This window comes from Pseudophryne corroboree, chromosome 5 (assembly GCF_028390025.1).
Source record: "Pseudophryne corroboree isolate aPseCor3 chromosome 5, aPseCor3.hap2, whole genome shotgun sequence".
Classification (NCBI taxonomy): domain Eukaryota; kingdom Metazoa; phylum Chordata; class Amphibia; order Anura; family Myobatrachidae; genus Pseudophryne; species Pseudophryne corroboree.
This window is the reverse complement of record NC_086448.1, coordinates 54,571,330-54,596,922: the sequence shown is the minus strand read 5'-3', so window position 1 is coordinate 54,596,922 and position 25,593 is coordinate 54,571,330. Positions and strand designations below refer to the sequence as shown.

The window sequence follows — 25,593 nt, the reverse complement described above, 5'->3', positions numbered from 1 at the left end:
ACACAGCCTGCTAGCAACATGAGCGGCACATCAATACACTGGGATCGCACATACCACAGCAAGACGGCAGTACACTTAATAATAATTTCATTCCCTTAGTACATATAGTGGATACAGTCGGGTTCCCGGCAATCAGAATACAGACAGCAGCATACTGGCGGTCAGAATCCCGAGGATAAGTACTGGGGTTAGGCAATATGGGGAGGGTTAGGGTCAGGCTGAGGGAGGGGAGGGCTAGGGTCAGGCTGCGGGAGGGTTAGGCTGCAGGTAGGGGTGGGTTAGGGTCAGGCTGCGGGAGGGAAGGGTTAGGGTTAGGCTGCGGGAGGGAAGGGTTAGGGTCAGGCTGCGGGAGGGAAGGGTTAGGGTCAGGCTGCGGGAGGGGAGGGTTAGGGTCAGGCTGCGGGAAAGGAGGGTTAGGGTCAGGCTGCGGGAAAGGAGGGTTAGGGTCAGGCTGCGGGAAAGGAGGGTTAGGGTTAGGCTGCGGGAAAGGAGGGTTAGGGTTAGGCTGCGGGAAAGGAGGGTTAGGGTCAGGCTGCGGGAGGGGAGGGTTAGGGTCAGGCTGCGGGAGGGGAGGGTTAGGGTCAGGCTGCGGGAAAGGAGGGTTAGGGTCAGGCTGCGGGAAAGGAGGGTTAGGGTCAGGCTGCGGGAAAGGAGGGTTAGGGTCAGGCTGTGGGAGGGGAGGGTTAGGGTCAGGCTGGGTGGTCTTCAGTTTGCCGAATGTCGGGATCCCGGCGCACAGTACACCGGCGCCGGAATACCGACACACGGCATACCGGCATATATTCTCCCTCGTGGGGGTCCACGACCCCCCTGGAGGGAGAATAAAATAGTGTGATAGCGCGCCACCGTGCCCGTAGCATGGCGAGCCCGCAAGGTGCTCCTTTGCGCTCGCCACGGTGTCGGTATGCCGGCGGTCAGGCTCCCGGCGTCGGTATGCTGGTCGCCGGGAGCCCAGCCGCCGGCATACCATACTACACCCGGTCAGGCTGAGGGAGGGGAGGTTTAGGGTTAAAATACTTATCAGGATCCGGATGGATTTTGACCATCGGGATACCGCTGTTGGGATAGTGAGTGCCGAGATTTCTATATCAACCCCTTAAATGTACTAGATCTTTATGTACCATATGCAGTGCTGCAGAGAGATTTGAGGCTTTAGAAACACTCACCCTGGACACAATGTTACACCTGAAAACAGTGCGTCTTATTCTCAGTTGGGAGCAAAACCATGTTGCAATACGAGGTGGGCAAATACATTTATTATTTTTGCATGCAGTGTGAACACTGCCCGCATTTGCATGCAGCCCACAAATGCTGAGCAGCTTTACAGCAATTTATATCCGAGTTCGGACACACCCCACCCAAATCTAATCTCTCTGCATGTTGCATCTGCCCCACCTGCAGTGCAGCATGGTTTTGCCAAAGCGCACTGTTACTTGCTTTGCCCCCAAATTGCCATAAGCGACCCAAACTTAAGCCTCTATAGCAGCTTTCCGTGTGCTCTATATTTGCCTAAACTGCATAACTTTCTGTAGCGCATAATATTAAATTCAACATTGTTCTCCCACAGGAAGTACAGCTGCTTCCCAATAGCTTCCATGTGTCATACTGTACCCATCACAAAGGGATTCTTCCGCCAGACATTTGTAGAAGAACTCAGGACACTCAATGTGAATAGATTCACTTATCTCCATGCAATTCCACAGATGTCAGTCTTTGAGAAAGATCCTGGGTCGCACAAACTGGTCATCGCTTGGCTACACGGATCTGCTGACAGTCAACGATGAACTGTGCACAGGTCGCACCAAGTTTTTATTGAATGATTTGTTTGTACTATTGCAGTGATCCCATAGGGATAGTTACTAGGTGTACAGTATTTGTCATGAATCATATTGGATTGCAGGCTAGGTTTAAGCAATTTTCTGGATTTACAATACAATCTGCCCACAAACATCATCCCAGATGTGTAAATGTACCAAATATATCTATGAAGGTTACTAATATCTTCATTACACATGTGTTTTCTGCCTAAGTAGCCCTTTACAATTAGGCTAAAAGGTCATGGGTTCTATTCCCACCATGGCCCTAACTGTGTGGAGTTTGTATGTTCTCCCTGCGCTTTTGTGGGTTTCCTACGGATCTCAGTTTCTTCCCACAATTAAAAATATACTGGCAGGTTAATTGGCTCCCAACAAAATTAATGTGCGTGAATGTGTGTGCGTGTACGTGTGGTAGGGAATATAGAGTGTAAGCTCCACTGGGGCAGGGACTGAAGTGAATGGACAAATATTCTCTATAAAGCGCTGCGGAATATGTGTGCACTATATACCGGTAAATAACTGGTAATAAATAATATTATTGCCTATACACAGAAATGTCACTATTACCTGTCCAGATTCTAACAGTGGTTCCAAAAGCTCTACTCCTTCTGCATAGACTTGTATTAGTGCAAGTAAGTCTCTAGATTTCACAGCCTCAAGCAGCTCGCTCAGCTTCTCAGCCGCAGAAGAACACATCTTCCTGGAGAACTTGTGTTCAATGTATTTCGCCATGATATATTCTTTACGTGCAGTCCTGGGGAGAACAGTAATTACATAAATGAGATATCCATATATTACAGTGAGCAACAATTAACAGGCCGTGTCCTAATGGTAGAGAAGAGCGGTTCCAATCTACTCGTTTTTTCTCTTCAAAGTAGCGCAAGTTCGGATTTATCTTATTGGCTTATCCAAAACACGTGACAGCCGTATAGCCAATAACTGAGCTTAACCAAATAAATCCAAACCGCGCATCTCTACCCAACACTGTGCTACATGGATAAGCTATGACTAGTCCACAGTCAGCACGTCAACAATAAATTTGTCGACATTCACTTAGGTTGACATGGTTGAAATGTTGACACCTTCAGGATGAAGACATTTAAAATATTGACAACAGAGTCTCAACAAATGGTTTGCCGTTGCTTAAGGGGAATGGATGCACAAACACAAGCAAAGGTTTGAACACATAGGGGGAGATGTATCAAACCTTGGAGAAAGATAAAGTGGAGAAAGATAAAGTGGAGAAAGATAAAGTTCTAACCAATCAGATCCTAACGGTCATTTTGCAGATAGTTTTTCAAAAATGACAGGAGCTGATTGACTGGCATTTTATCTCCAAGGTTTGATACACATCCCCCACAATCAATAACCTAAAAATGGGCATACAGTGTACAATTATCTGCCAGATTTGGCTGATTGTAATGAAAATCTGGTAATGGATGAGAGCAAATTGCAATTAACCATTTGCTCCCAAACACTGGAAAATGGACAAAACCTGTCATTCATACAAACTGGTTAAACACGTGATTTAATCAATTTGTCTGACTGACAGGTTTTGTGCACTGTGTGGGAGCAAAAGTATGACTGTCATTTGCACTCGTCCATTACCAGATTTTTATTCCAACCAACCTAATCTGGCAGGTGATCTGACAGATAATTGCATAGTGTATGCCCAGTTTACCACGTGCCTCTATAATGTCAGCGATTGCTAATGAACGGACAGGCTGCAGTCACATGACTATAAGAAGAGCCTCCCCTCATGCCTACGTGACGGGAGGGCAATATGCAGCATTCGCAGGTTACTTACATATCGCTGGAGGGAGTAGGTTTTGCTGACAGAGTGGGTAAATTCCCTTCCATAATTTCATTGAAACTATTGTTTCCTACATTCTTGGCCAGCTGCAAATAAACAAGAAGTGATTAGGTGCGTGCAGGATTGGTAACCATGGCGCAAGTATCTCACGTCTAGCTATAACCTCCAGCAACCAATCAGATTTCACAGTCCAGTTTGCTCTACATTGATGAAAGTGAATGTATGATAGGCTGTCATGGGTCACGTCTGCTTATTAAACGTTGTTTCAGGCACCCATACTCACTGCAAAATCTATACTGCATGCAGCAATCAATATAAAACCACAACACACGGATAACACAATCGGACATAGCGTGCTTGGGGGCTGATGCTGCAAACAGTGATTCAACGTTAATCATGTTTTGACCACTATTATTTCATTTTAGCCCATTCCAAAAATCAGGGGCAGTTCCTATTATTACTATTACTGTGAAGGGCACCACAGGGCTCCACCGCACCAGATAGAAGGGGAAACAGGAAATTCACTCAATGTAGATCAAATAAATGACAGAAATACATAGGGTAGGGAGGGCCCTGCTCGTGAGAGAGCACAATCTCTAGTGACAATGTCAAATATATATATATCTTTTTTAAAAGCACTCATCAATAATGAACAATTTAATCTGACCTGCTCTATTAACCATTAGCGTTTTACACCCAGTTAAACTTAAAAGAAAAAAGAAAAAAAAGAATTTTTTTATTTTTATTCAATACATCCTCACTTATTTTTACTAATATACAATGACACAGTATGACAATGAGACTGACCGCTGATTGCTGTAAGTACAGGACTATGAGACTGACCGCTGATAACTGTAAGTACAGGACTTAAGACGGACTGCTGACAACTGCAAGTACAGGACAATGAGACTGACCGCTGACAGCTGTAAGTACAGGATACTGAGACTGACCGCTGATAGCTGTAAGTACAGGACAATGAGACTGACCGCTGATAACTGTAAGTACAGGATAATGAGACTGACCGCTGATAGCTGTAAGTACAGGACAATGAGTGACTGCTGATAGCTGTAAGTACAGGACAATGAGACTGACCGCTGATAACTGTAAGTACAGGACAATGAGACTGACCGCTGATAACTGGAAGTACAGGACAATGAGACTGACCACTGATAACTGTAAGTACAGGACATAAGACGGACCGCTGACAACTGTAAGTACAGGACAATGAGACTGACCGCTGATTGCTGTAAGTACAGGGCAATGAGTGGCTGCTGACAGTGGTAAATACAGGACAATGAGACTGACCGCTGACAGCTGTAAGTACAGGACAATGAGACTGACCGCTGATAACTGCAAATACAGGACAATGAGACTGACTGCTGACAGCTATAAGTACAGGACAATGAGACTGGCCGCTGATAGCTGTAAGTACAGGACATAACACGGACCGCTGACAATTGTAAGTACAGGACAATGAGACTGACCGCTGATAGCTGTAAATACAGAACAATGAGACTGACCGCTGATAGCTGTAAATACAGAACAATGAGACTGACCGCTGATAGTTGTAAGTACAGGACTATGAGACTGACTGCTAATAGCTGTAAGTACAGGAGACTGATCGCTGATAGCTGTAAATACAGAACAATGAGACTGACCGCTGATAGCTGTAAGTACAGGACAATGAGACTGACTGCTAATAGCTGTAAGTACAGGACTATGAGACTGACCACTAGTTGCAGACACCTCTGGCTTATATAAAGGTATTTGGAAAGGGAACAATTGTTTACAATATAAAAAAAATCATGACCAATAAAACACTCACCAAGAGTTCAGAAGTTCTTAATTTGTCTAATTCCAGAGACTGGATCCTGGAGATGTGAACCCCCATTTCCCTATGTATCCCAGAACATTCTATACAAGTTAAGATGCCCAGGTTGGTAGACAGCCATGTTGGATCTGTGGAGGCAAATAGTAAAAGGTGAATGAGGGAAACAGGCTTTTGTGAAAGCACAGGGCTGATAAAGTGCTCCGTCCTTTCCATACCACATACATACAATACTGTCCTCAATTCATCTTTTTAACATTAGTACAATGCAAATAATATACAATACAGATAATATAGTATTTTATTAGTATAACTTACTACAGCTGTACTATAACGCGCCGCTTGTTAGGGGTATAACTGAACTTACAGGTCCTTTGACATAACAGTATCAGTATTATGGCCAGATCATTATAGTCTGTTGCCTGCAGGGGGCAGCAGAGGGTGCACTTCCAGCACTTGTCACACCAGCTCTGGAGCAGACTTGCACATAGAGGGCCTGATTCTGACATGGTAAAGCAAAAAAAAACAAACAAACCCAAAACTGTGCACCTGGGTAACACCATGCCGCACTGCGGTATTCCACAGGTTGCTATTCAATAGGTCAACCCTATGTGGTTGACATGCATTAGGTCGGCAGGTACAATAGTTCTACATGAAAAAGGTCAACCGTGCTTAAGGTCAAAAGGTTCAAAAGGTTAATACACAGATGTACGACATTAGGTTTTTAAATAAAAAAATGTAGATATCAACTTTTTAATACTTAAACTTTCACGCGGACTAAGATTGGGAACAGTAATCTTGCCCAAAGCGTGGCGGGGGGGGAGGGGGGCGAGCTGCGAGAGTACACATTCCACTAATTTGGCTCTTACATGGTTGTACATACAAAATTACACCCTAAAAAATTAAAACCCTGTGTCGACTGTTTTTGTGTTCACCATTTTCATATCGACCTTTTCAGATGTCCTACATGTCGGCCAATTTACCCTCTAAATAACCCCCCCCCCAGTCAAAGGGGGGCACATGTAAAATGTGCAGAGAGATTTACATTTGGGAGGAGTGGGTCCAAACTCAAATCTATATTGCATTGTAAATATGTATGTATATGTATATATATATATATATATATATATAGGAATAGGAAATGTACAGCCCGGCACTCCTCAAACAGTTCCTGCGCCCCGATGCCTTCAGTGAATAACTGATAATAGAACGAAGAATGACTGCGGCACTCAGGGTCTTGTGACGAAATGATGTATATTAAAAAGTCACAGAATAAACCATCAATGTTTCAGGGTATCCAACCCCTATGTCAAGATGTGACATGCTGTGACTTTTTAATATACATCGTTTCGTCACAAGACCCAGAGCGCTGCAGTCGTTCTTCGTTTTATATATATATATATATATATATATATCTATCTATATCGCAAATCCAACAAAGGCACTCAAGTGGTCTTAAAGAAATACAACTCAGGAGACAGCAGCTTTGCTAATTATTATCTGCATTCATCTGTACATTAACAACAGATCTGTGGTCTGAAGAACAGTGACATTCAAATATTGTTACATTATTCAGACAGTAGTTACAATTTATGTATATCAGTATTTTCATATAGTGGACAGTAACATACTTTCTTTACAAAACAGAGCTAGGCAGCGCGATACTTACAGGTCTTTGCATAAATTCAGTACAGGCACAGCACTTTCTACAAATGAATCTATGGTTCATGGACTTGTGGATTGAATGTAAAGAAACACCCAAAGGAAACAACACATCTGCTACTGTTTTTAAATCTTTATTCATTTTATATTCATTCTATTCACATTTATTTTTCCATTTGTTTTTAATATTTCGCTTGATATTTAATAAAGGACATACCCAGTCCAGACATTACAATATATTTGATTCATAACAATATTAATGTTATTATCTGGCATTCAAGCCATTACTTGATATTATTATAGGGGACATAAAAATCCATAATAAAGTTGTATTTTAAACATTCGGTTGGGTTGTGTGCACCTGAGTTATTATAACTGGTTTCTCCGTTTTTTCCCCTCTCTATGGGGATTTGATCATATATCCTGATTTAAACCAGTTGGTAGAACCTCTTGAACCTTCAGTCACATGTTTTTGTGGACGTAATTACATCCATAATATTGGGTTATTTTAACACATTTATAGAAGGTACCGCCAACACTGATTATATACAGTAATGATCTCTATCTTGGTGCGGGTTAGCCTCCAGGAATGGTTGGAGCTATAGTCTTCCCCATTGTTGGAATTATCTTAAAATATAAATAGTATTTTAAAATGACCCAGTGTTTGAGTTTTGTCACATGGACCCCAGATCACGGATCCTCCTGCCGTATATAGCTGCTTCGGGTATGTTCCCGTTGCATGAAATACAAAATGTTTTAATGACAAGCTTGCCCAGCAGAGGGCAGCAACATTCTGCATACGGTTAATCCACCAGCTGTATAGAAGTGTCCTATGCTGGTCAGTGGCTTCTCTCACGAGGCCTCCAGCGTAATAAGATGACATAAATGTGACCACAGAGGTCGCACGGTGCCGGTCTCTTGCTGGCCTACTCTGAGTCAGACACACTCAGATGTATGCTCAGCTGTAGTGATATCCAATGGGAACGCACAGCACGGCTGTCCTATAGTTCCAATGTGAAATAAATGATTGCCTATTATAGTTTTCAATTACATTTACGTACAGATTATAGTCTAGAACCTGTGACAAGAGATGTGCCGTCATGGTGACAGGAGGAACGGAAGAGGGGGATGTACTCTGCTCTTGCAACATACTCGCAACTGAGACCAGAAACCGCTGCACGCAGCATCATCGGAGCTAATCCGCACCTATGCGACAGGGGAGGAGCATTACCCTGCCGCCACGGGCGTGACCGAGTGCTGATGTTCTAACCGGTTTTAAACAAGAGTTTAAAGCGCCCATGTGACACCGTATGGAATGCAATGTAACAAACCATCTGATGAACACTGGCCAGCAGCAGCACGCGATTGCCATCACGTCCGATTAGCGGCACGGACACAGACCGCACAGGCAGAATCCAGCAACAGTCCCCTATTCCCAAGCGCACGTTCATCACATACCGAACTTATGCTGGGATAATTATACTCATTATGGTTATAAGAATGGCGAGTAGGAGATTATACATTATAAGTAAATACTAATGAGGCACTATGGTTACCTGTGTGTGTTAAGAGCTAATTATATTCAAGTACATCATTAATGAATGTCATTTTCCATTTTATACTTTGTAAAAGCGCAAATAATAGTTGCTGTGGGTTTATACACAGGTCACTTTACCAAGTTCTGCAAATAATGGAGGACAATTATATGACTAATTATCATTATTATTAACATTTCTTTATATAACGCCAGCGTAGCCTGCAGCGCTATACAAGTGGGTGTAATTAACGGGCGCTGTTACAGAAGATGGCGAAATAACAAGAGACCCTCTCATAGTAGCATTAACAGCTTCAGTTAGTACTTTTTATTTTTACTATAGCTACTACAAATTGTTCTGATGTTTGTCCCAGTTCTTTATGACACAGACCAGTGGTTCTCAAACTCGGTCCCCAGGACCCCAGACAGTCACCCGGCAGGTGCACAGGTGCACTCATTCCTCACTGACACATTATAAAAGATTCACAAATGGAGCTAATTACTTCACTTGTGATGCTGTGAGGAGACCTGGAAAACATGAACTGTTTGGGGTCCTGAGGGCGGAGTTTGAGAAACTAAGACGTAGATGATAGGACAAATCAGCAGGATAACTTATAACACGTCTGTGCAGCGCAATATGGCGACGTTATATAAATGATTACTGTCTGCTGGTCTCAGAATTTCTCCCAATGTACTTCCTGCACTGTGTGTATCTCACGTACAGGCATCACCTGTCCCCATTCTTTATTACAGAACGTTTTCCAGTCTGCACGGAATGTGTACAGGTTTGGTACTAAAGTTGGGTAGAATAGTTTTCAGAGATCACTTGAAGGTTTGGAGGCTACAGGAAAGTCTTGTTGTACGAGGAAGAACATTGTACCATCTTCTTCCTCGTACAAGAAGACTTTCCTATAGCCTCCAAACTTTCAAGTGACCTCTAAAAACTATTCTACCCAACCCGTACATAGGGGCTAATTCAGATCTGATCGTAGATGTGCTAAATTTAGAACATCTACGATCAGCTTCCCTGACATGCAGGGGGACACCCAGCACAGGGCTAGCCCGCCCCGCATGTCAGTCCCTGCCCCGTCGCACAAGTACAAAAGCATCGCACAGCGGCCATGCTTTTGTACTTCAGAAGTAGCTCCCGGCCAACGAAGCTCCTGCGCGGTGGCAGGGAGCTACTCGTCGCTGCCCGGGTCGCAACGGCTGCGTGTGACATCACGCAGCCACCGCGGTCCGCCACCCCAACGGTCCGGGCACACCTGCGTTGCTCGGACCGCGCCCCCTATACAAGTGGACAAACGCCACCGTCCCGTCCCGCGACCCGTCTCTGCCCAGGGCTACGACACCCATCAACCTGTCTGGCGTGCGCCGGTGCACTGAGGCGCTGGCGCATGCGCAGTTCAGACGCACAGCACCGATCAGGTCTGAATCAGCCCCTTAGTACATTCATTCTCTTTGTATATTTTAATATAACACACTGATCCCAAAGCCAACATTGCTGTGTGACTGGGTCATATAGACCCACCTAGCACTTTTCCCCCCAATATATTTTACAGATGTGTCCTCTAACTTTGCTCCATGCGCTACAAGCCGCGTTACACATAATGCGCGAGTGCTGCGTGACTCGGTAGCGCTGATCATCTTTTTTAGCGTATTTTGCCGCAGAAATGCGTATTAGGCGCAATGTAATGTAAGAGGGCGCACAAGCAGCTTCTTCTGATTAAAATGATATATCCTGTGTTTGACTGCAACCGTATGTGCATACATAATGCTATGCTACAATGTTTTCCTAGAAATCACTGTAACGTTTAATTTCGGATGCAGATACAGCCGCTATTACACACAGGATATAGGCATGCTGCATATCATTTTAATCAGAAGAAGCTGCTCGTGCGTCCCATTACATTACATTGTACATTTTCGCTGCAAAAGACACAAAAAAAGACGCTTGGCGCTACAGAGTCCCGCCGTGGCATGGCGTGACTTGAAGGGCTGTATAGTGTGACTGCAGCAAGGGACACATCTGTATGCCGTACTCCTTATGTATTACACTACTAATTTCCTATACAGTATACTGCAAGTTTGTGAGCAGGGCCCTCTAACCTCTTTGGGGCAGAAGCAATTAGTTGCATTTGTCTGCGCATGAGGCAGATTCTGTTCTCAGCTCCATGGGCCGCAGGCAGAATCTGCCTTCTCCATTTAACGCGCTTGGAAACCATCTGGACCCGTTCCGGTGGATTTAGTTTTGCTTTCTGACTGCGTTTGTTTCCAACGGTAGAGTGCTATGGAGTATACTGACATTATATAAGTAAATGCTAATAATAGGGATCACTGATCTCTATGGAGTAAACGGACTGATGATTTTCTCCGTACCCCGTCCCTGATCTCTCCTCCGTCTCCGGCTGCAAGCATGGTCAATCCCTTACTCCATAGAGCCCAATCATTGTCAGGAACAGAAGCATCAGAGCGCAGATGGCCAGGCTTGTTTACTTATCACACCTAAGAGCAGGCCATTAGATTACGGCACCTCCATCAGTATTCCCAGGAAGCACAGCTAATGGCCACTGATGTTTAAGGAGTTTAATCGTGTCAGTATTAAATGGCAATTTATCACTGTCAGACGGATGCATCAATTCGGCGCACATGGAGCTTTAAGCAAAGTGTTTTTATTTTAATTTCTAGCTTTAGCCACTTTGTATGTTCAGACTGAGCTGCGCTTGGGTGGAGGACAAACATCACGTAGCAGGGAAATAATTGACCCCTACCCGTCAGAGAATACAGTATTCACGGGAGCATGAGATCTTCCAGCCGTACTCCATCTACTGTTCACAGAAGCAGGGTCTCCGAATGAAACAAAGTACTGGAGAAAAGCCAGACCGTATATTATATAATGTTATATTACATGTGGGTTTTATTATAGGGTAAGGGGTGGGTATTACAGGACGTGGGAAGCTGGCCGATCCTCAGACACGCGTATATATGGTTTTGGAGCTGTGGCCATGATTAAGGTCCTCAAGTAGGGCCGAAACGTTGATCTTGGATGCACCGTCTATCTGATATAGTAAAGAATTTTGCAGCTAGACCGGTGAGTGGCTCTCTAATTTCAGACACGTTTTGCCTACACCTGCAAACGCTGGAGTTGGGGTATAAGCCGAGAAGCTGGATTTGAACCATTTGAGTGCAGAGATTCCGGGTTAGGTACCTGGTGAGCCACAATCACAGCAGACATAGTTCCCTGGCGTCTTCTGTACATCCTCAATGATGGCCTTTGTCAGATCCTCCAGACTGCTCCCCCCCGAGCTCTGCTCTCCCCGGAAAGCCATGTTAAGCGCTTCCTCTTTGCTGTTAGTCAGCACCGATATCCACCTGGTGAAAGAAACAAATGACGGTGACAGTTAAGAAAATGCATAAATTACACGTAAACCAAACTTATTATTAATCTAATTTATGTGACGCAATGAAATGTAAAATAATGTCATCACTTGTGTGCATGCGTGGTGACAGTCTGAGGACTCTGCAAGCCAGAACTGCGGGAACGTAGAACGCGGGAGAGGCGGAGCTACGTACAGTATTAGTGTATACTGCGCACATCTCCATCACCTCCCCAGGGTATTAGCCACTTGGACAGACGGGGCCACATTAAAAATAAGAATTTACTTACCGATAATTCTATTTCTCGGAGTCCGTAGTGGATGCTGGGGTTCCTGAAAGGACCATGGGGAATAGCGGCTCCGCAGGAGACAGGGCACAAAAGTAAAGCTTTCCGATCAGGTGGTGTGCACTGGCTCCTCCCCCTATGACCCTCCTCCAAGCCAGTTAGGTACTGTGCCCGGACGAGCGTACACAATAAGGGAGGAATTTTGAATCCCGGGTAAGACTCATACCAGCCACACCAATCACACCGTACAACTTGTGATCAAACCCAGTTAACAGTATGATAACAGAGGAGCCTCTGAAAGATGGCTTCCTAAACAATAACCCGAATTAGTTAACAATAACTATGTACAATTATTGCAGATAATCCGCACTTGGGATGGGCGCCCAGCATCCACTACGGACTCCGAGAAATAGAATTATCGGTAAGTAAATTCTTATTTTCTCTATCGTCCTAGTGGATGCTGGGGTTCCTGAAAGGACCATGGGGATTATACCAAAGCTCCCAAACGGGCGGGAGAGTGCGGATGACTCTGCAGCACCGAATGAGAGAACTCCAGGTCCTCCTTAGCCAGAGTATCAAATTTGTAAAATTTTACAAACGTGTTCTCCCCTGACCACGTAGCTGCTCGGCAAAGTTGTAATGCCGAGACCCCTCGGGCAGCCGCCCAAGATGAGCCCACCTTCCTTGTGGAGTGGGCCTTTACAGATTTAGGCTGTGGCAGGCCTGCCACAGAATGTGCAAGTTGGATTGTGCTACAGATCCAACGAGCAATCGTCTGCTTAGACGCAGGAGCACCCATCTTGTTGGGTGCATACAATATAAACAACGAGTCAGATTTTCTGACTCCAGCTGTCCTTGCAATATATATTTTTAATGCTCTGACAACGTCCAGTAACTTGGAGTCCTCCAAGTCACTTGTAGCCGCAGGCACTACAATAGGCTGGTTCAGATGAAATGCTGACACCACCTTAGGGAGAAAATGCGGACGAGTCCGCAGTTCTGCCCTGTCCGAATGGAAAATCAGATATGGGCTTTTGTAAGATAAAGCTGCCAGTTCTGACACTCTCCTGGCCGAAGCCAGGGCTAGTAACATGGTCACTTTCCATGTGAGATATTTTAAATCCACCTTTTTTAGTGGTTCAAACCAATGAGATTTTAGAAATTCCAAAACCACATTGAGATCCCACGGTGCCACTGGAGGCACCACAGGAGGCTGTATATGCAGCACTCCCTTAACAAAAGTCTGGACTTCAGGAACTGAAGCCAATTCTTTTTGAAAGAAAATCGACAGGGCCGAAATTTGAACCTTAATAGATCCCAATTTGAGACCCATAGACAATCCTGATTGCAGGAAATGTAGGAATCGACCCAGTTGAAATTCCTCCGTCGGAGCACTCCGATCCTCGCACCACGCAACATATCTTCGCCAAATGCGGTGATAGTGTTGCACGGTTACTTCCTTCCTTGCTTTAATCAAAGTAGGAATGACTTCTTCCGGCATGCCTTTTTCCTTTAGGATCCGGCGTTCAACCGCCATGCCGTCAAACGCAGCCGCGGTAAGTCTTGAAACAGACAGGGACCCTGCTGAAGCAAGTCCCTCCTTAGAGGTAGAGGCCACGGATCTTCCGTGATCATCTCTTGAAGTTCCGGGTACCAAGTCCTTCTTGGCCAATCCGGAACCACTAGTATCGTTCTTACGCCTCTTTGCCGTATAATTCTCAATACTTTTGGTATGAGAGGCAGAGGAGGAAACACATACACCGACTGGTACACCCAAGGCGTTACCAGCGCGTCCACAGCTATTGCCTGCGGATCTCTTGACCTGGCGCAATACCTGTCCAGTTTTTTGTTGAGGCGAGACGCCATCATGTCCACCATTGGTCTTTCCCAACGGGTTACCAGCATGTGGAAGACTTCCGGATGAAGTCCCCACTCTCCCGGGTGAAGGTCGTGTCTGCTGAGGAAGTCTGCTTCCCAGTTGTCCACTCCCGGGATGAACACTGCTGACAGTGCTATCACATGATTCTCTGCCCAGCGAAGAATCCTTGCAGCTTCTGCCATTGCACTCCTGCTTCTTGTGCCACCCTGTCTGTTTACATGGGCGACTGCCGTGATGTTGTCCGACTGGATCAACACCGGTTTTCCTTGAAGCAGAGGTTCTGCCTGGCTTAGAGCATTGTAGATTGCTCTTAGTTCCAGAATGTTTATGTGAAGAGACGTTTCCAGGCTCGTCCACACTCCCTGGAAGTTTCTTCCTTGTGTGACTGCTCCCCAGCCTCTCAGGCTGGCGTCCGTGGTCACCAGGATCCAATCCTGTATGCCGAATCTGCGGCCCTCCAATAGATGAGCACTCTGCAACCACCACAGAAGAGATACCCTTGTCCTTGGAGACAGGGTTATCCGCTGGTGCATCTGAAGATGCGACCCTGACCATTTGTCTAACAGATCCCTCTGGAAAATTCGTGCATGGAATCTGCCGAATGGAATTGCTTCGTAAGAAGCCACCATTTTTCCCAGGACTCTTGTGCATTGATGTACAGACACCTTTCCTGGTTTTAGGAGGTTCCTGACAAGCTCGGACAACTCCTTGGCTTTTTCCTCCGGGAGAAAAACCTTTTTCTGAACCGTGTCCAGAATCATCCCTAGGAACAGCAGACGAGTTGTCGGCATTAACTGGGATTTTGGAATATTCAGAATCCAGCCGTGCTGTTTTAGCACTTCTTGAGACAGTGCTAATCCCCTCTCTAGCTGTTCTCTGGACCTTGCCCTTATTAGGAGATCGTCCAAGTATGGGATAATTAATACGCCTTTTCTTCGAAGAAGAATCATCATCTCGGCCATTACCTTTGTAAAGACCCGAGGTGCCGTGGACAATCCGAACGGCAGCGTCTGAAACTGATAGTGACAGTTTCGTACAACGAAACTGAGGTACCCCTGGTGTGAGGGGTAAATTGGAACGTGGAGGTACGCATCCTTGATGTCCAAGGACACCATAAAGTCCCCTTCTTCCAGGTTCGCTATCACTGCTCTGAGTGACTCCATTTTGAACTTGAACTTCTTTTTTTTTTTTTTTTTATAATTTGTTTATTGATTGAACTTCTTTATGTACAGGTTCAAGGACTTCAGATTTAGAATAGGTCTTACCGAGCCGTCCGGCTTCGGTACCACAAATAGAGTGGAATAATACCCCTTTCCCTGTTGTAGAAGAGGTACCTTGACTATCACCTGCTGAGAGTACAGCTTGTGAATGGCTTCCAAAACCGTCTCCCTTTCGGAGGGGGACGTTGGTAAAGCAGACTTCAGGAAACGGCGAGGCGGATCTGTCTCTAGTTCCAACCTGTACCCCTGAGATATTATCTGCAGGATCCAGGGATCTACCTGCGAGTGAGCCCACTGCGCGCTGAAATTCTTGAGACGACCGCCCACCGCCCCCGAGTCCGCTTGAGAAGCCCCAGCGTCATGCTGAGGCTTTTGTAGAAGCGGGGGAGGGCTTCTGTTCCTGGGAAGGAGCTGCCTGTTGGTGTCTCTTCCCCCTTCCTCTGCCTCGTGGCAGATATGAATATCCCTTTGCTCTCTTGTTTTTAAAGGAACGAAAGGGCTGCGGTTGAAAAGTCGGTGTCTTTTTCTGTTGGGGAGTAGCTTGAGGTAAAAAGGTGGATTTCCCGGCTGTAGCCGTGGCCACCAAATCTGATAGACCGACTCCAAATAACTCCTCCCCTTTATACGGCAAAACTTCCATATGCCGTTTTGAGTCCGCATCGCCTGACCACTGTCGCGTCCATAAACTTCTTCTGGCCGAAATGGACATAGCACTTACCCGTGATGCCAGTGTGCAGATATCCCTTTGTGCATCACGCATATAAAGAAATGCATCCTTTATTTGCTCTAAAGACAGTAAAACATTGTCCCTATCCAGGGTATCAATATTTTCAATCAGGGACTCTGACCAAACTACTCCAGCACTGCACATCCAGGCTGACGCTATAGCTGGTCGTAGTATAACACCTGTATGTGTGTATATACTTTTTTGGATATTTTCCATCCTCCTATCTGTTGGATCTTTAAGTGCGGCCGTCTCAGGAGAGGGTAACGCCACTTGTTTAGATAAGCGTGTGAGCGCCTTATCCACCCTAGGAGGTGTTTCCCAGCGCGCCCTAACCTCTGACGGGAAAGGGTATAAAGCTAATAACTTCTTTGAAATTAGCATCTTTTTATCGGGGGCAACCCACGCTTCATCACATACATCATTTAGTTCTTCTGATTCAGGAAAAACTATAGGTAGTTTTTTCACACCCCACATAATACCCTGTTTAGTGGTACCTGTAGTATCAGCTAAATGTAACGCCTCCTTCATTGCCAAAATCATATAACGTGTGGCCCTACTGGAAAATACGGTTGATTCGTCACCGTCGCCACTGGAATCAGTGCCTGTGTCTGGGTCTGTGTCGACCGACTGAGGCAAAGGGCGTTTTACAGCCCCTGACGGTGTTTGAGGCGCCTGGACAGGCACTAACTGATTGTCCGGCCGTCTCATGTCGTCAAACGACTGCTTTAGCGTGTTGACACTATCCCGTAATTCCATAAATAAAGGCATCCATTCTGGTGTCGACCCCCTAGGAGGTGACATCCCCATATTTGGCAATTGCTCCGCCTCCACACCAATATCGTCCTCATACATGTCGACACACACGTACCGACACACAGCAGACACACAGGGAATGCTCTTAACGAAGACAGGACCCCACAAGCCCTTTGGGGAGACAGAGGGAGAGTTTGCCAGCACACACCAAAAGCGCTATATATGACAGGGATAGCCTTATAATAAGTGCTCCCTGTATAGCTGCTTTTATAATATAATTTTTGCCACTATTTTGCCCCCCCTCTCTTGTTTTACCCTGTTTCTGTAGTGCAGTGCAGGGGAGAGACCTGGGAGCCGTCCTGACCAGCGGAGCTGTGTAAGGAAAATGGCGCTGTGTGCTGAGGAGATAGGCCCCGCCCCTTTTCCGGCGGGCTCGTCTCCCGCTCTTTAGTGTATTCTGGCAGGGGTTAAATATCTCCATATAGCCCCGGAGGCTATATGTGAGGTATTTTTTAGCCAAATAGGTTTTCATTTGCCTCCCAGGGCGCTCCCCTCCCAGCGCCCTGCACCCTCAGTGACTGCCGTGTGAAGTGTGCTGAGAGGAAAATGGCGCACAGCTGCAGTGCTGTGCGCTACCTTTAGAAGACTGAGGAGTCTTCTGCCGCCGATTCTGGACCTCTTCATGTTTCAGCATCTGCAAGGGGGCCGGCGGCGAGGCTCCGGTGACCATCCAGGCTGTACCTGTGATCGTCCCTCTGGAGCTGATGTCCAGTAGCCAAGAAGCCAATCCATCCTGCACGCAGGTGAGTTCACTTCTTCTCCCCTAAGTCCCTCGTTGCAGTGATCCTGTTGCCAGCAGGACTCACTGTAAAATAAAAAACCTAAGCTAAACTTTTTCTAAGCAGCTCTTTAGGAGAGCCACCTAGATTGCACCCTTCTCGGCCGGGCACAAAAATCTAACTGGCTTGGAGGAGGGTCATAGGGGGAGGAGCCAGTGCACACCACCTGATCGGAAAGCTTTACTTTTGTGCCCTGTCTCCTGCGGAGCCGCTATTCCCCATGGTCCTTTCAGGAACCCCAGCATCCACTAGGACGATAGAGAAAGATGCTTCTGGCTGTATATACACCTAAATATGTCACTATACTGAGATATTATGGTATAAACTAAAAACAAGGGACTGTTGACAATATGTACTGGTAGACACATTAAAGAGACAAGCAAAGTCCGAATAATGCACAATATTGCCCAGATGGATTAGCACTGCTACAATATAATGCCATTACAATGGGCTTCTGTGTGTCTAATTCAGTTACATAGAATGGTTATTGTCTTTATTCCACTGGGAAATCCTTTCCCACATTACAAGCGTATTGAAATTTAATTTAGACAGCAAAACACGCAGGCAGCGTTAACAATACAACCTAACCAAAAATCCATATTACATTTAATATATAATATATACACTTCATATATTAAAGGCCGCTAACCAATACAGTATAAGTCACTTATACAAAAGAGCTACTAAATGATTTAATAATATATGGAACATATGCCTGATGAAAGGCACCAGGTGCTTGTATCTACATTTGCTGAGTTATTGGCCTTGATATGTGACATTGGGGGAGATGTTTTAAGCTTTGGAGAGTAATAAAGAACCAGCCAATCAGCTCCTAACTGCCAGGTTACAGGCTGTGTTTGAAAAACAACAGTTAGGAGCTGATTGGTTGGTAGTTTCTCTCTCCCCAAGGTTTGGTACAACTCCCCCTATATAACATATATATTGGTTATATGAGCCGACTATTCATCTGGGTTCATTGTTCTTTTAAACAAGAAATATGTGTGTGTTTAGGAAGCAATAACTCCAGGAGTCTATTTATCAAACAGCTACTATTATGACTTTTGTTGCTGGAGAAAGAAGCTATCGCTGCTTTGTCCTATGTGACTAGAGAAAGATCTGACTTTTCTTCAATCTCTCTATTCTGCTTTTTGACATCCCCATGAACATCTATTGGGAGGAGGGGGGGCGGGGGAGAGGGGCATCTAAACCCGATTTAATCACCGGGTCAAATGTCTATGTGCACGTTTCACTCAAGCCCTTCACTAGCAGCCTTCGGTGAGAGCTGAAGAAAACCTCAGCCTAGGAGCTGGGTTTGCACCAGGGTTCCCAGAGAAGCCCCAGATTGATGAATACAGGCAACGCTGCATTATGTATTGCTGCGATATACAGCGATGCATAATGCTGCTGCTGATCCACCAATGGTAAACAGACCCCTAAATTACTATACAAAGAGTTAAGTTACCAGCGATTAGATGATGTACTGTAAAATGCTACATCTTCCAGACATAATATATAGTAATACTTGTATCTACTGACTCCACAAGGCTACATTTATTGCAGATCTAGTGCTTGTAATGAGAAGACCATATAAGCAGCGTTGCAGCATACGTAGCTTGTTCCTTATTGGGAAATATAAATATATGATATTACACCGCCCCTCCGACCAAATAGCAGAGGGGCTGAGGTGAAATGTCCGGTGATTTGGAACTGGACATGATTCCAGATGTGTCAGGTATCAGCCGTGATCTCGCCACAAGAGGTACCAAAACCACGGAGAGTAAACTTTGTGACTGCAATGCCAGGAGAATATTACCAGAACTGTATTTACAAAGGGCGAGTGTGACACAATCCATAGTGATAAACATGGATGGAAATCCATAACTTATACACTATCACGGAATATTATCGGTCTGGGAACCAATGTTCCATGTGAACAAGCCGCACCTCCCATGCCTATCATTGGCAGCGTTGTTGGAAAATGACAGCAGAGGACCCAGCCTTGGACACCTAGGACAGCCAATGGGAACTGTATCTACAGAGATCCAACTCATTCTCAATAACGTCCAATCTGAATACTGTTTAACAAGACAAACTAAGGCAGGAGTCAACATTAGGGCCCAAATGTATTAAGCCTTAAAAAGTGATAAACTGGAGATGGATAAAGAGTGATAAAGTACCAGCCAATCAGCTCCTTTCATTTTTTAAACACATCCTGTCACATGGCAGTTAGGAAGCTGATTGGCTGGTGCTTTCTCTCTCTTTATCCATCTCCACTTTATCACTTTTTAAGGCTTAATGCATTTGGGCCTGGATACCTTATGGGAGATTTGAACTAATAATATAGGGCCTAATTCAGACCTGATCGCTCGCTAGGTTTTTTTTTTGCACTGCTGCGATCAGATAGTCGCCGCCCATGGGGGAGTGTATTTTTGCTTTGCCAGTGTGCGAGCGGTACAAAAAAAACTTTGTGCAGTTTCTGAGTTGCCCAGAACTTACTCAGCCGCTGCGATCACTTCAGACTGTCCAGGACCAGAATTGATGTCAGGAGCACTCCCTGCAAACACATGGACACGCCTGCGTTTTTCCAACCACTCCCTGAAGGGTATGGGTTGTTGGGTCGACCCAACTTAGGTCGACAGTCATTAAGTCGACCACTGAAGGTCAACATGGGTATTAGGTCGACATGTGCTAGGTCGACAGGTGAAAAGGTCGAGATGATCTTTTGGGACTGTTTTTGGTTTTGTTTTCTTCGTAAAGTGACGGGGATCCCCAATTAGTGCACCGTGTTCGCTCGCCATGCTTCAGGCAAGGTGCCTCGCTCCCCTACCGCTGCGCACAGGTTACCGTTCCAGTCGTAGTTCACATGGATCGTCAAGTATGGAAAAATCCAAAAAATTAAAAGAAAAAAAAAATGCTAAAAATTCATGTTGACCTTTTGACCTAATGTATGTCGACCTTCATTGGTCGACCTAAGCTGTGTCGACCTAACGACCGCATCCCTCCCTGAAAACGGTCAGTTGCCACCCACAAACGCCTTCTTCCTGTCAATCTCCTTGCGATCGGCTGTGCGAATGGATTCTTCGTAAAATCCATCGCTCAGCAACGATCCACTTTGTACCTGTGCAACGCACATGCGCACTGCAATGCATACGCAGTTGTGACCTGATAGCAGTACTGCAAAAAACGCTAGCGAGCGATCAGGCCGGAATGACCCCCACACTCCCAGTAATTACTTTATTAATTAGTAGCAAATGAGGTTTTTAAAAAGGAGAAGAGTATAGTCTGGAAACTATGTAACGCCGGCTGAAAAGTTCCCCTTTATGTGATACAGCCGGCACATTACAAGGAGCGGAGACACCGATTACAGCAATACAGCTGAATGAGCCGTCATACTAAAGGAGAAATGAACATTAAGGCAAAGCCTTGGGGAACTGACACTTCCCTTTTGAGGTTTTTGAGAAACTCAGATTTGTCTGCAATTATATTCCCCAGGACTCACTTACGCTATATAATCCTGTTCATCTTCGGCCTGAAAGTGATACGTTCTGTTGTCTGAGAAACACAAATAAATGATGTTAAATAGAGAACACTTTTTGTTTAATGCCACACTGCCCCCTCGTCACCCATCACATAACGCAGAGCGTTTTATATTGATCATGGCTATGTGATAAAGGACAGAGATACAATAATACGTTAATATTCAATAATCACCTCAAAAAATAGCTAAGGGTGCCAAATACAGGAAATCAATGAATAAAAATAATCATTTTATAAAGAAAAATACAAATATACAAAAAATACACAGAAAAATACAACGTTGAAAAATAACAATCAAGATGTAAAAAACTCCAGAGAGTAATAAATCAATGACTTACATATAACTAACCAGCTACAACGAGCCTAAATATCTAGAGTGAAAAACTGTCAGCACAGATGCAGTTATGTATTAAAGTAACGATATTATATCATCCAGTTACAAATGCCCAGATTTACTGTATCAAGTCTTAGAGAGTGATATATAGCACGGTGATACATTACCAGCCAATCAGCTCCTAACTGTCATTTCTCAAACCCAGCCTGTAACATGGAAGCTAGGAGCTGGTCACTGTGCAATTTATCACTCTCCATGGCTTGATAAATCTGGGCCAGAGTAACTAAACGTATTAGCACTGGACAAGATATGAGTATACAGTTCCAGGGAAGTATCAGTGCAAAAATCTTGTTTGATGAACGCTTAGTAAATACTTAAATGCTGTATAAAAAAAAATCAACAAATAATAAAACAGAGGGTCTCCAGGCTTAAGCTCCTAGAGGGGTGAATTATCAAAGCTGGGAGAGAGATAAAAGTACCAAACAATCAGCTCCTGATTGTCACATTACAGGCTGTGTTAGTACTTTTCTCTCTCTCCAAGCATTGATAAATCTCCCCCCCTAGAGCAGTATGGTAATGCAGTAGGCCAGTTAATTAAGGCTCACTGTTCCTTGACCTTATGTTTCCGTGTAGCCTCTTGTCTGCAATCCTGTATAGATGGCAGGCTCAATTAGTAGAGCAAGACTCTCCCTGTGTTATCTACTTTAAGGCTACTGGCACCCCCTTATTGCTAACAGTGGGAGGTAAAACCTAGGGCCTAATTCAGACCTGATCGCAGCAGCAAATTTGTTAGCTAATGGGCAAAACCATGTGCACTGCAGGGGCGTGTAGATGTAACATGTGCAGAGAGAGTTAGATTTGGGTGGGTTATTTTGTTTCTGCGCAGGGTAAATACTGGCTGCTTTATTTGTACATTGCAATTTAAATTTCAGTTTGAACACCCCCCACCCAAATCTAACTCTCTCTGCGCATGTTACATCTGCCCCCCCCCCCCCCCCCTGCAGTGCACATGGTTTTGCCCAACTGCTAACAAATTTCCTGCTGTGATCAGATCTGAATTAGGCCCCTATTGCGAGTGTCTTCAGTCACCTAGTTTTTCTGTATTCAATAATGACAGAACTATTGCCCGTTTACACGCCAAGGCTCTGAAGGCGAATCAATGCACAGCGGAAGTCCAGCGCACTCTCAGTGGTGTCCAACATTCAGCATGGATATTCAAAGTGCATAGATTACATGTAAGCAATCTCCCAAGGCAGCGCTCAGCATGCAATGTCGGGATATAACATAACTGATATGTACAGAACACACGGATATCTAAGCTCAAAAATAAGAATTTACTTACCGATAATTCTATTTCTCGTAGTCCGTAGTGGAAGCTGGGACTCCGTAAGGACCATGGGGAATAGCGGCTCCGCAGGAGACAGGGCACAAAAGTAAAGCTTTAGGATCAGGTGGTGTGCACTGGCTCCTCCCCCTATGACCTTCCTCCAAGCCTCAGTTAGGATACTGTGCCCGGACGAGCGTACATAATAAGGAAGGATTTTGAATCCCGGGTAAGACTCATACCAGCCACACCAATCACACCATACAACTTGTGATCTGAACCCAGTTAACAGTATGATAAAACGTAGGAGCCTCTGAAAGATGGCTCACAACAATAAACAACCCGATGTTATTGTAACAATAACTATATACAAGTATTGCAGACAATCCGCACTTGGGATGGGCGCCCAGCATCCACTACGGACTATGAGAAATAGAATTATCGGTAAGTAAATTCTTATTTTCTCTGACGTCCTAAGTGGATGCTGGGACTCCGTAAGGACCATGGGGATTATACCAAAGCTCCCAAACGGGCGGGAGAGTGCGGATGACTCTGCAGCACCGAATGAGAGAACTCCAGGTCCTCCTCAGCCAGGGTATCAAATTTGTAGAATTTAGCAAACGTGTTTGCCCCTGACCAAGTAGCTGCTCGGCAAAGTTGTAAAGCCGAGACCCCTCGGGCAGCCGCCCAAGATGAGCCCACTTTCCTTGTGGAATGGGCTTTTACAGATTTTGGCTGTGGCAGGCCTGCCACAGAATGTGCAAGCTGAATTGTACTACAAATCCAACGAGCAATCGTCTGCTTAGAAGCAGGAGCACCCAGCTTGTTGGGTGCATACAGGATAAACAGCGAGTCAGATTTTCTGACTCCAGCCGTCCTGGAAACATATATTTTCCGGCCTTGACAACGTCTAGCAACTTGGAGTCCTCCAAGTCCCTAGTAGCCGCAGGCACCACAATAGGTTGGTTCAGGTGGACGCTGAAACCACCTTAGGGAGAAACTGAGGACGAGTCCTCAATTCCGCCCTGTCCGAATGGAAAATCAGATAAGGGCTTTTACAGGATAAAGCCGCCAATTCTGACACGCGCCTGGCCCAGGCCAGAGCCAACAGCATGACCACTTTTCCTGTGAGATATTTTAACTCCATAGATTTAAGTGGGTCAAACCAATGTGACTTTTGGGACCCAAAAACTACATTGAGATCCCAAGGTGCCACTGAAGGCACCAAAGGAGACTGTATATGCAGTACCCCTTTTACAAACGTCTGAACTTCAGGGACTGAAGCTAGTTCTTTTTGGAAGAAAATTGACAGAGCCGAAATTTGAACCTCAATGGACCCCAATTTCAGGCCCATAGACACTCCTGTTTGCAGGAAATGTAGGAATCGTTGAATTTCCTCCGTCGGGCCTTACTGGCCTCGCACCACGCAACATATTTTCGCCAAATGCGGTGATAATGTTTTGCGGTTACATCCTTCCTGGCTTTGATCAGGATAGGGATGACTTCATCCGGAATGCCTTTTTCCTTCAGGATCCGGCGTTCAACCGCCATGCCGTCAAACGCAGCCGCGGTAAGTCTTGGAACAGACAGGGTCCTTGCTGGAGCAGGTCCCTTCTTAGAGGTAGAGGCTACGGATCCTCCGTGAGCATCTCTTGAAGTTCCGGTTACCAAGTCCTTCTTGGCCAATCCGGAGCCACGAATATAGTGCTTACTCCTCTCCATCTTATCAATCTCAGTACCTTGGGTATGAGAGGCAGAGGAGGGAACCCATACACTGATTGGTACACCCACGGTGTTACCAGAGCCTTTACAGTTATTGCCTGAGGGTCCCTTGACCTGGCGCAATACCTGTCGAGTTTTTCCCAACGGTTTATAATCATGTGGAAGACTTCTGGGTGAAGTTCCCACTCTCCCGGGTGGAGGTCGTGCTGAGGAAATCTGCTTCCCAGTTGTCCACTCCCGGAATGAATACTGCTGACAGTGCTATCACATGGTTTTCCGCCCAGCGAAGAATCCTTGCAGCTTCTGCCATTGCCCTCCTGCTTCTTGTGGCACCCTGTCTGTTTACGTGGGTGACTGCCGTAATCTTGTCCGACTGGATCAACACCGGCTGACCTTGAAGCAGAGGTCTTGCTAAGCTTAGAGCATTGTAAATGGCCCTTAGCTTCAGATATTTATGTGAAGTGATGTCTCCAGGCTTGACCATAAGCCCTGGATATTCCTTCCCTGTGTGACTGCTCCCCAGCCTCGCAGGCTGGCATCCGTGGTCACCAGGACCCAGTCCTGAATGCCGAATCTGCGGCCCTCTAGAAGATGAGCACTCTGCAACCACCACAGGAGGGATACCCCTGTCCTTGGTGACAGGGTTATCCGCTGATGCATCTGAAGATGCGACCCGGACCATTTTTCCAGTAGGTCCCACTGGAAAGTTCTTGCGTGGAATCTGCCGAATGGGATTGCTTCGTAGGAAGCCACCATTTTTACACAGAACCCTTGTGCACTGATGCACTGAGACTTGGCTCGTTAACTCCCTGGCTTTCTCCTCCGGGAGAAACACCTTCTTTCTGGACTGTGTCCAGGATCATCCCTAGGAACAGAAGACAAGTCGTCGGAACCAGCTGCGATTTTGGAATATTGAGAATCCAATCGTGCTGCCGCAACA

At 45.5% G+C, this 25,593-nt stretch overlaps 1 protein-coding gene across 8 annotated transcripts in view; it reads right to left on the bottom strand.

Moving 5' to 3' along the window:
• Window positions 1-25,593, bottom strand: part of ASAP1 (ArfGAP with SH3 domain, ankyrin repeat and PH domain 1) — a 413,329-nt gene that overhangs the window by 24,877 nt on the left and 362,859 nt on the right. For all 8 annotated transcript variants that reach the window (XM_063921277.1, XM_063921278.1, XM_063921279.1 and 5 more), the window contains 5 exons: window positions 21,240-21,288; window positions 11,863-12,026; window positions 5,456-5,589; window positions 3,625-3,716; window positions 2,385-2,571 (listed from right to left, as the gene is read on the bottom strand). In XM_063921277.1, the coding sequence (XP_063777347.1) occupies window positions 2,385-2,571; window positions 3,625-3,716; window positions 5,456-5,589; window positions 11,863-12,026; window positions 21,240-21,288 (626 nt within the window). The remainder of the gene's footprint in view (window positions 1-2,384; window positions 2,572-3,624; window positions 3,717-5,455; window positions 5,590-11,862; window positions 12,027-21,239; window positions 21,289-25,593) is intronic.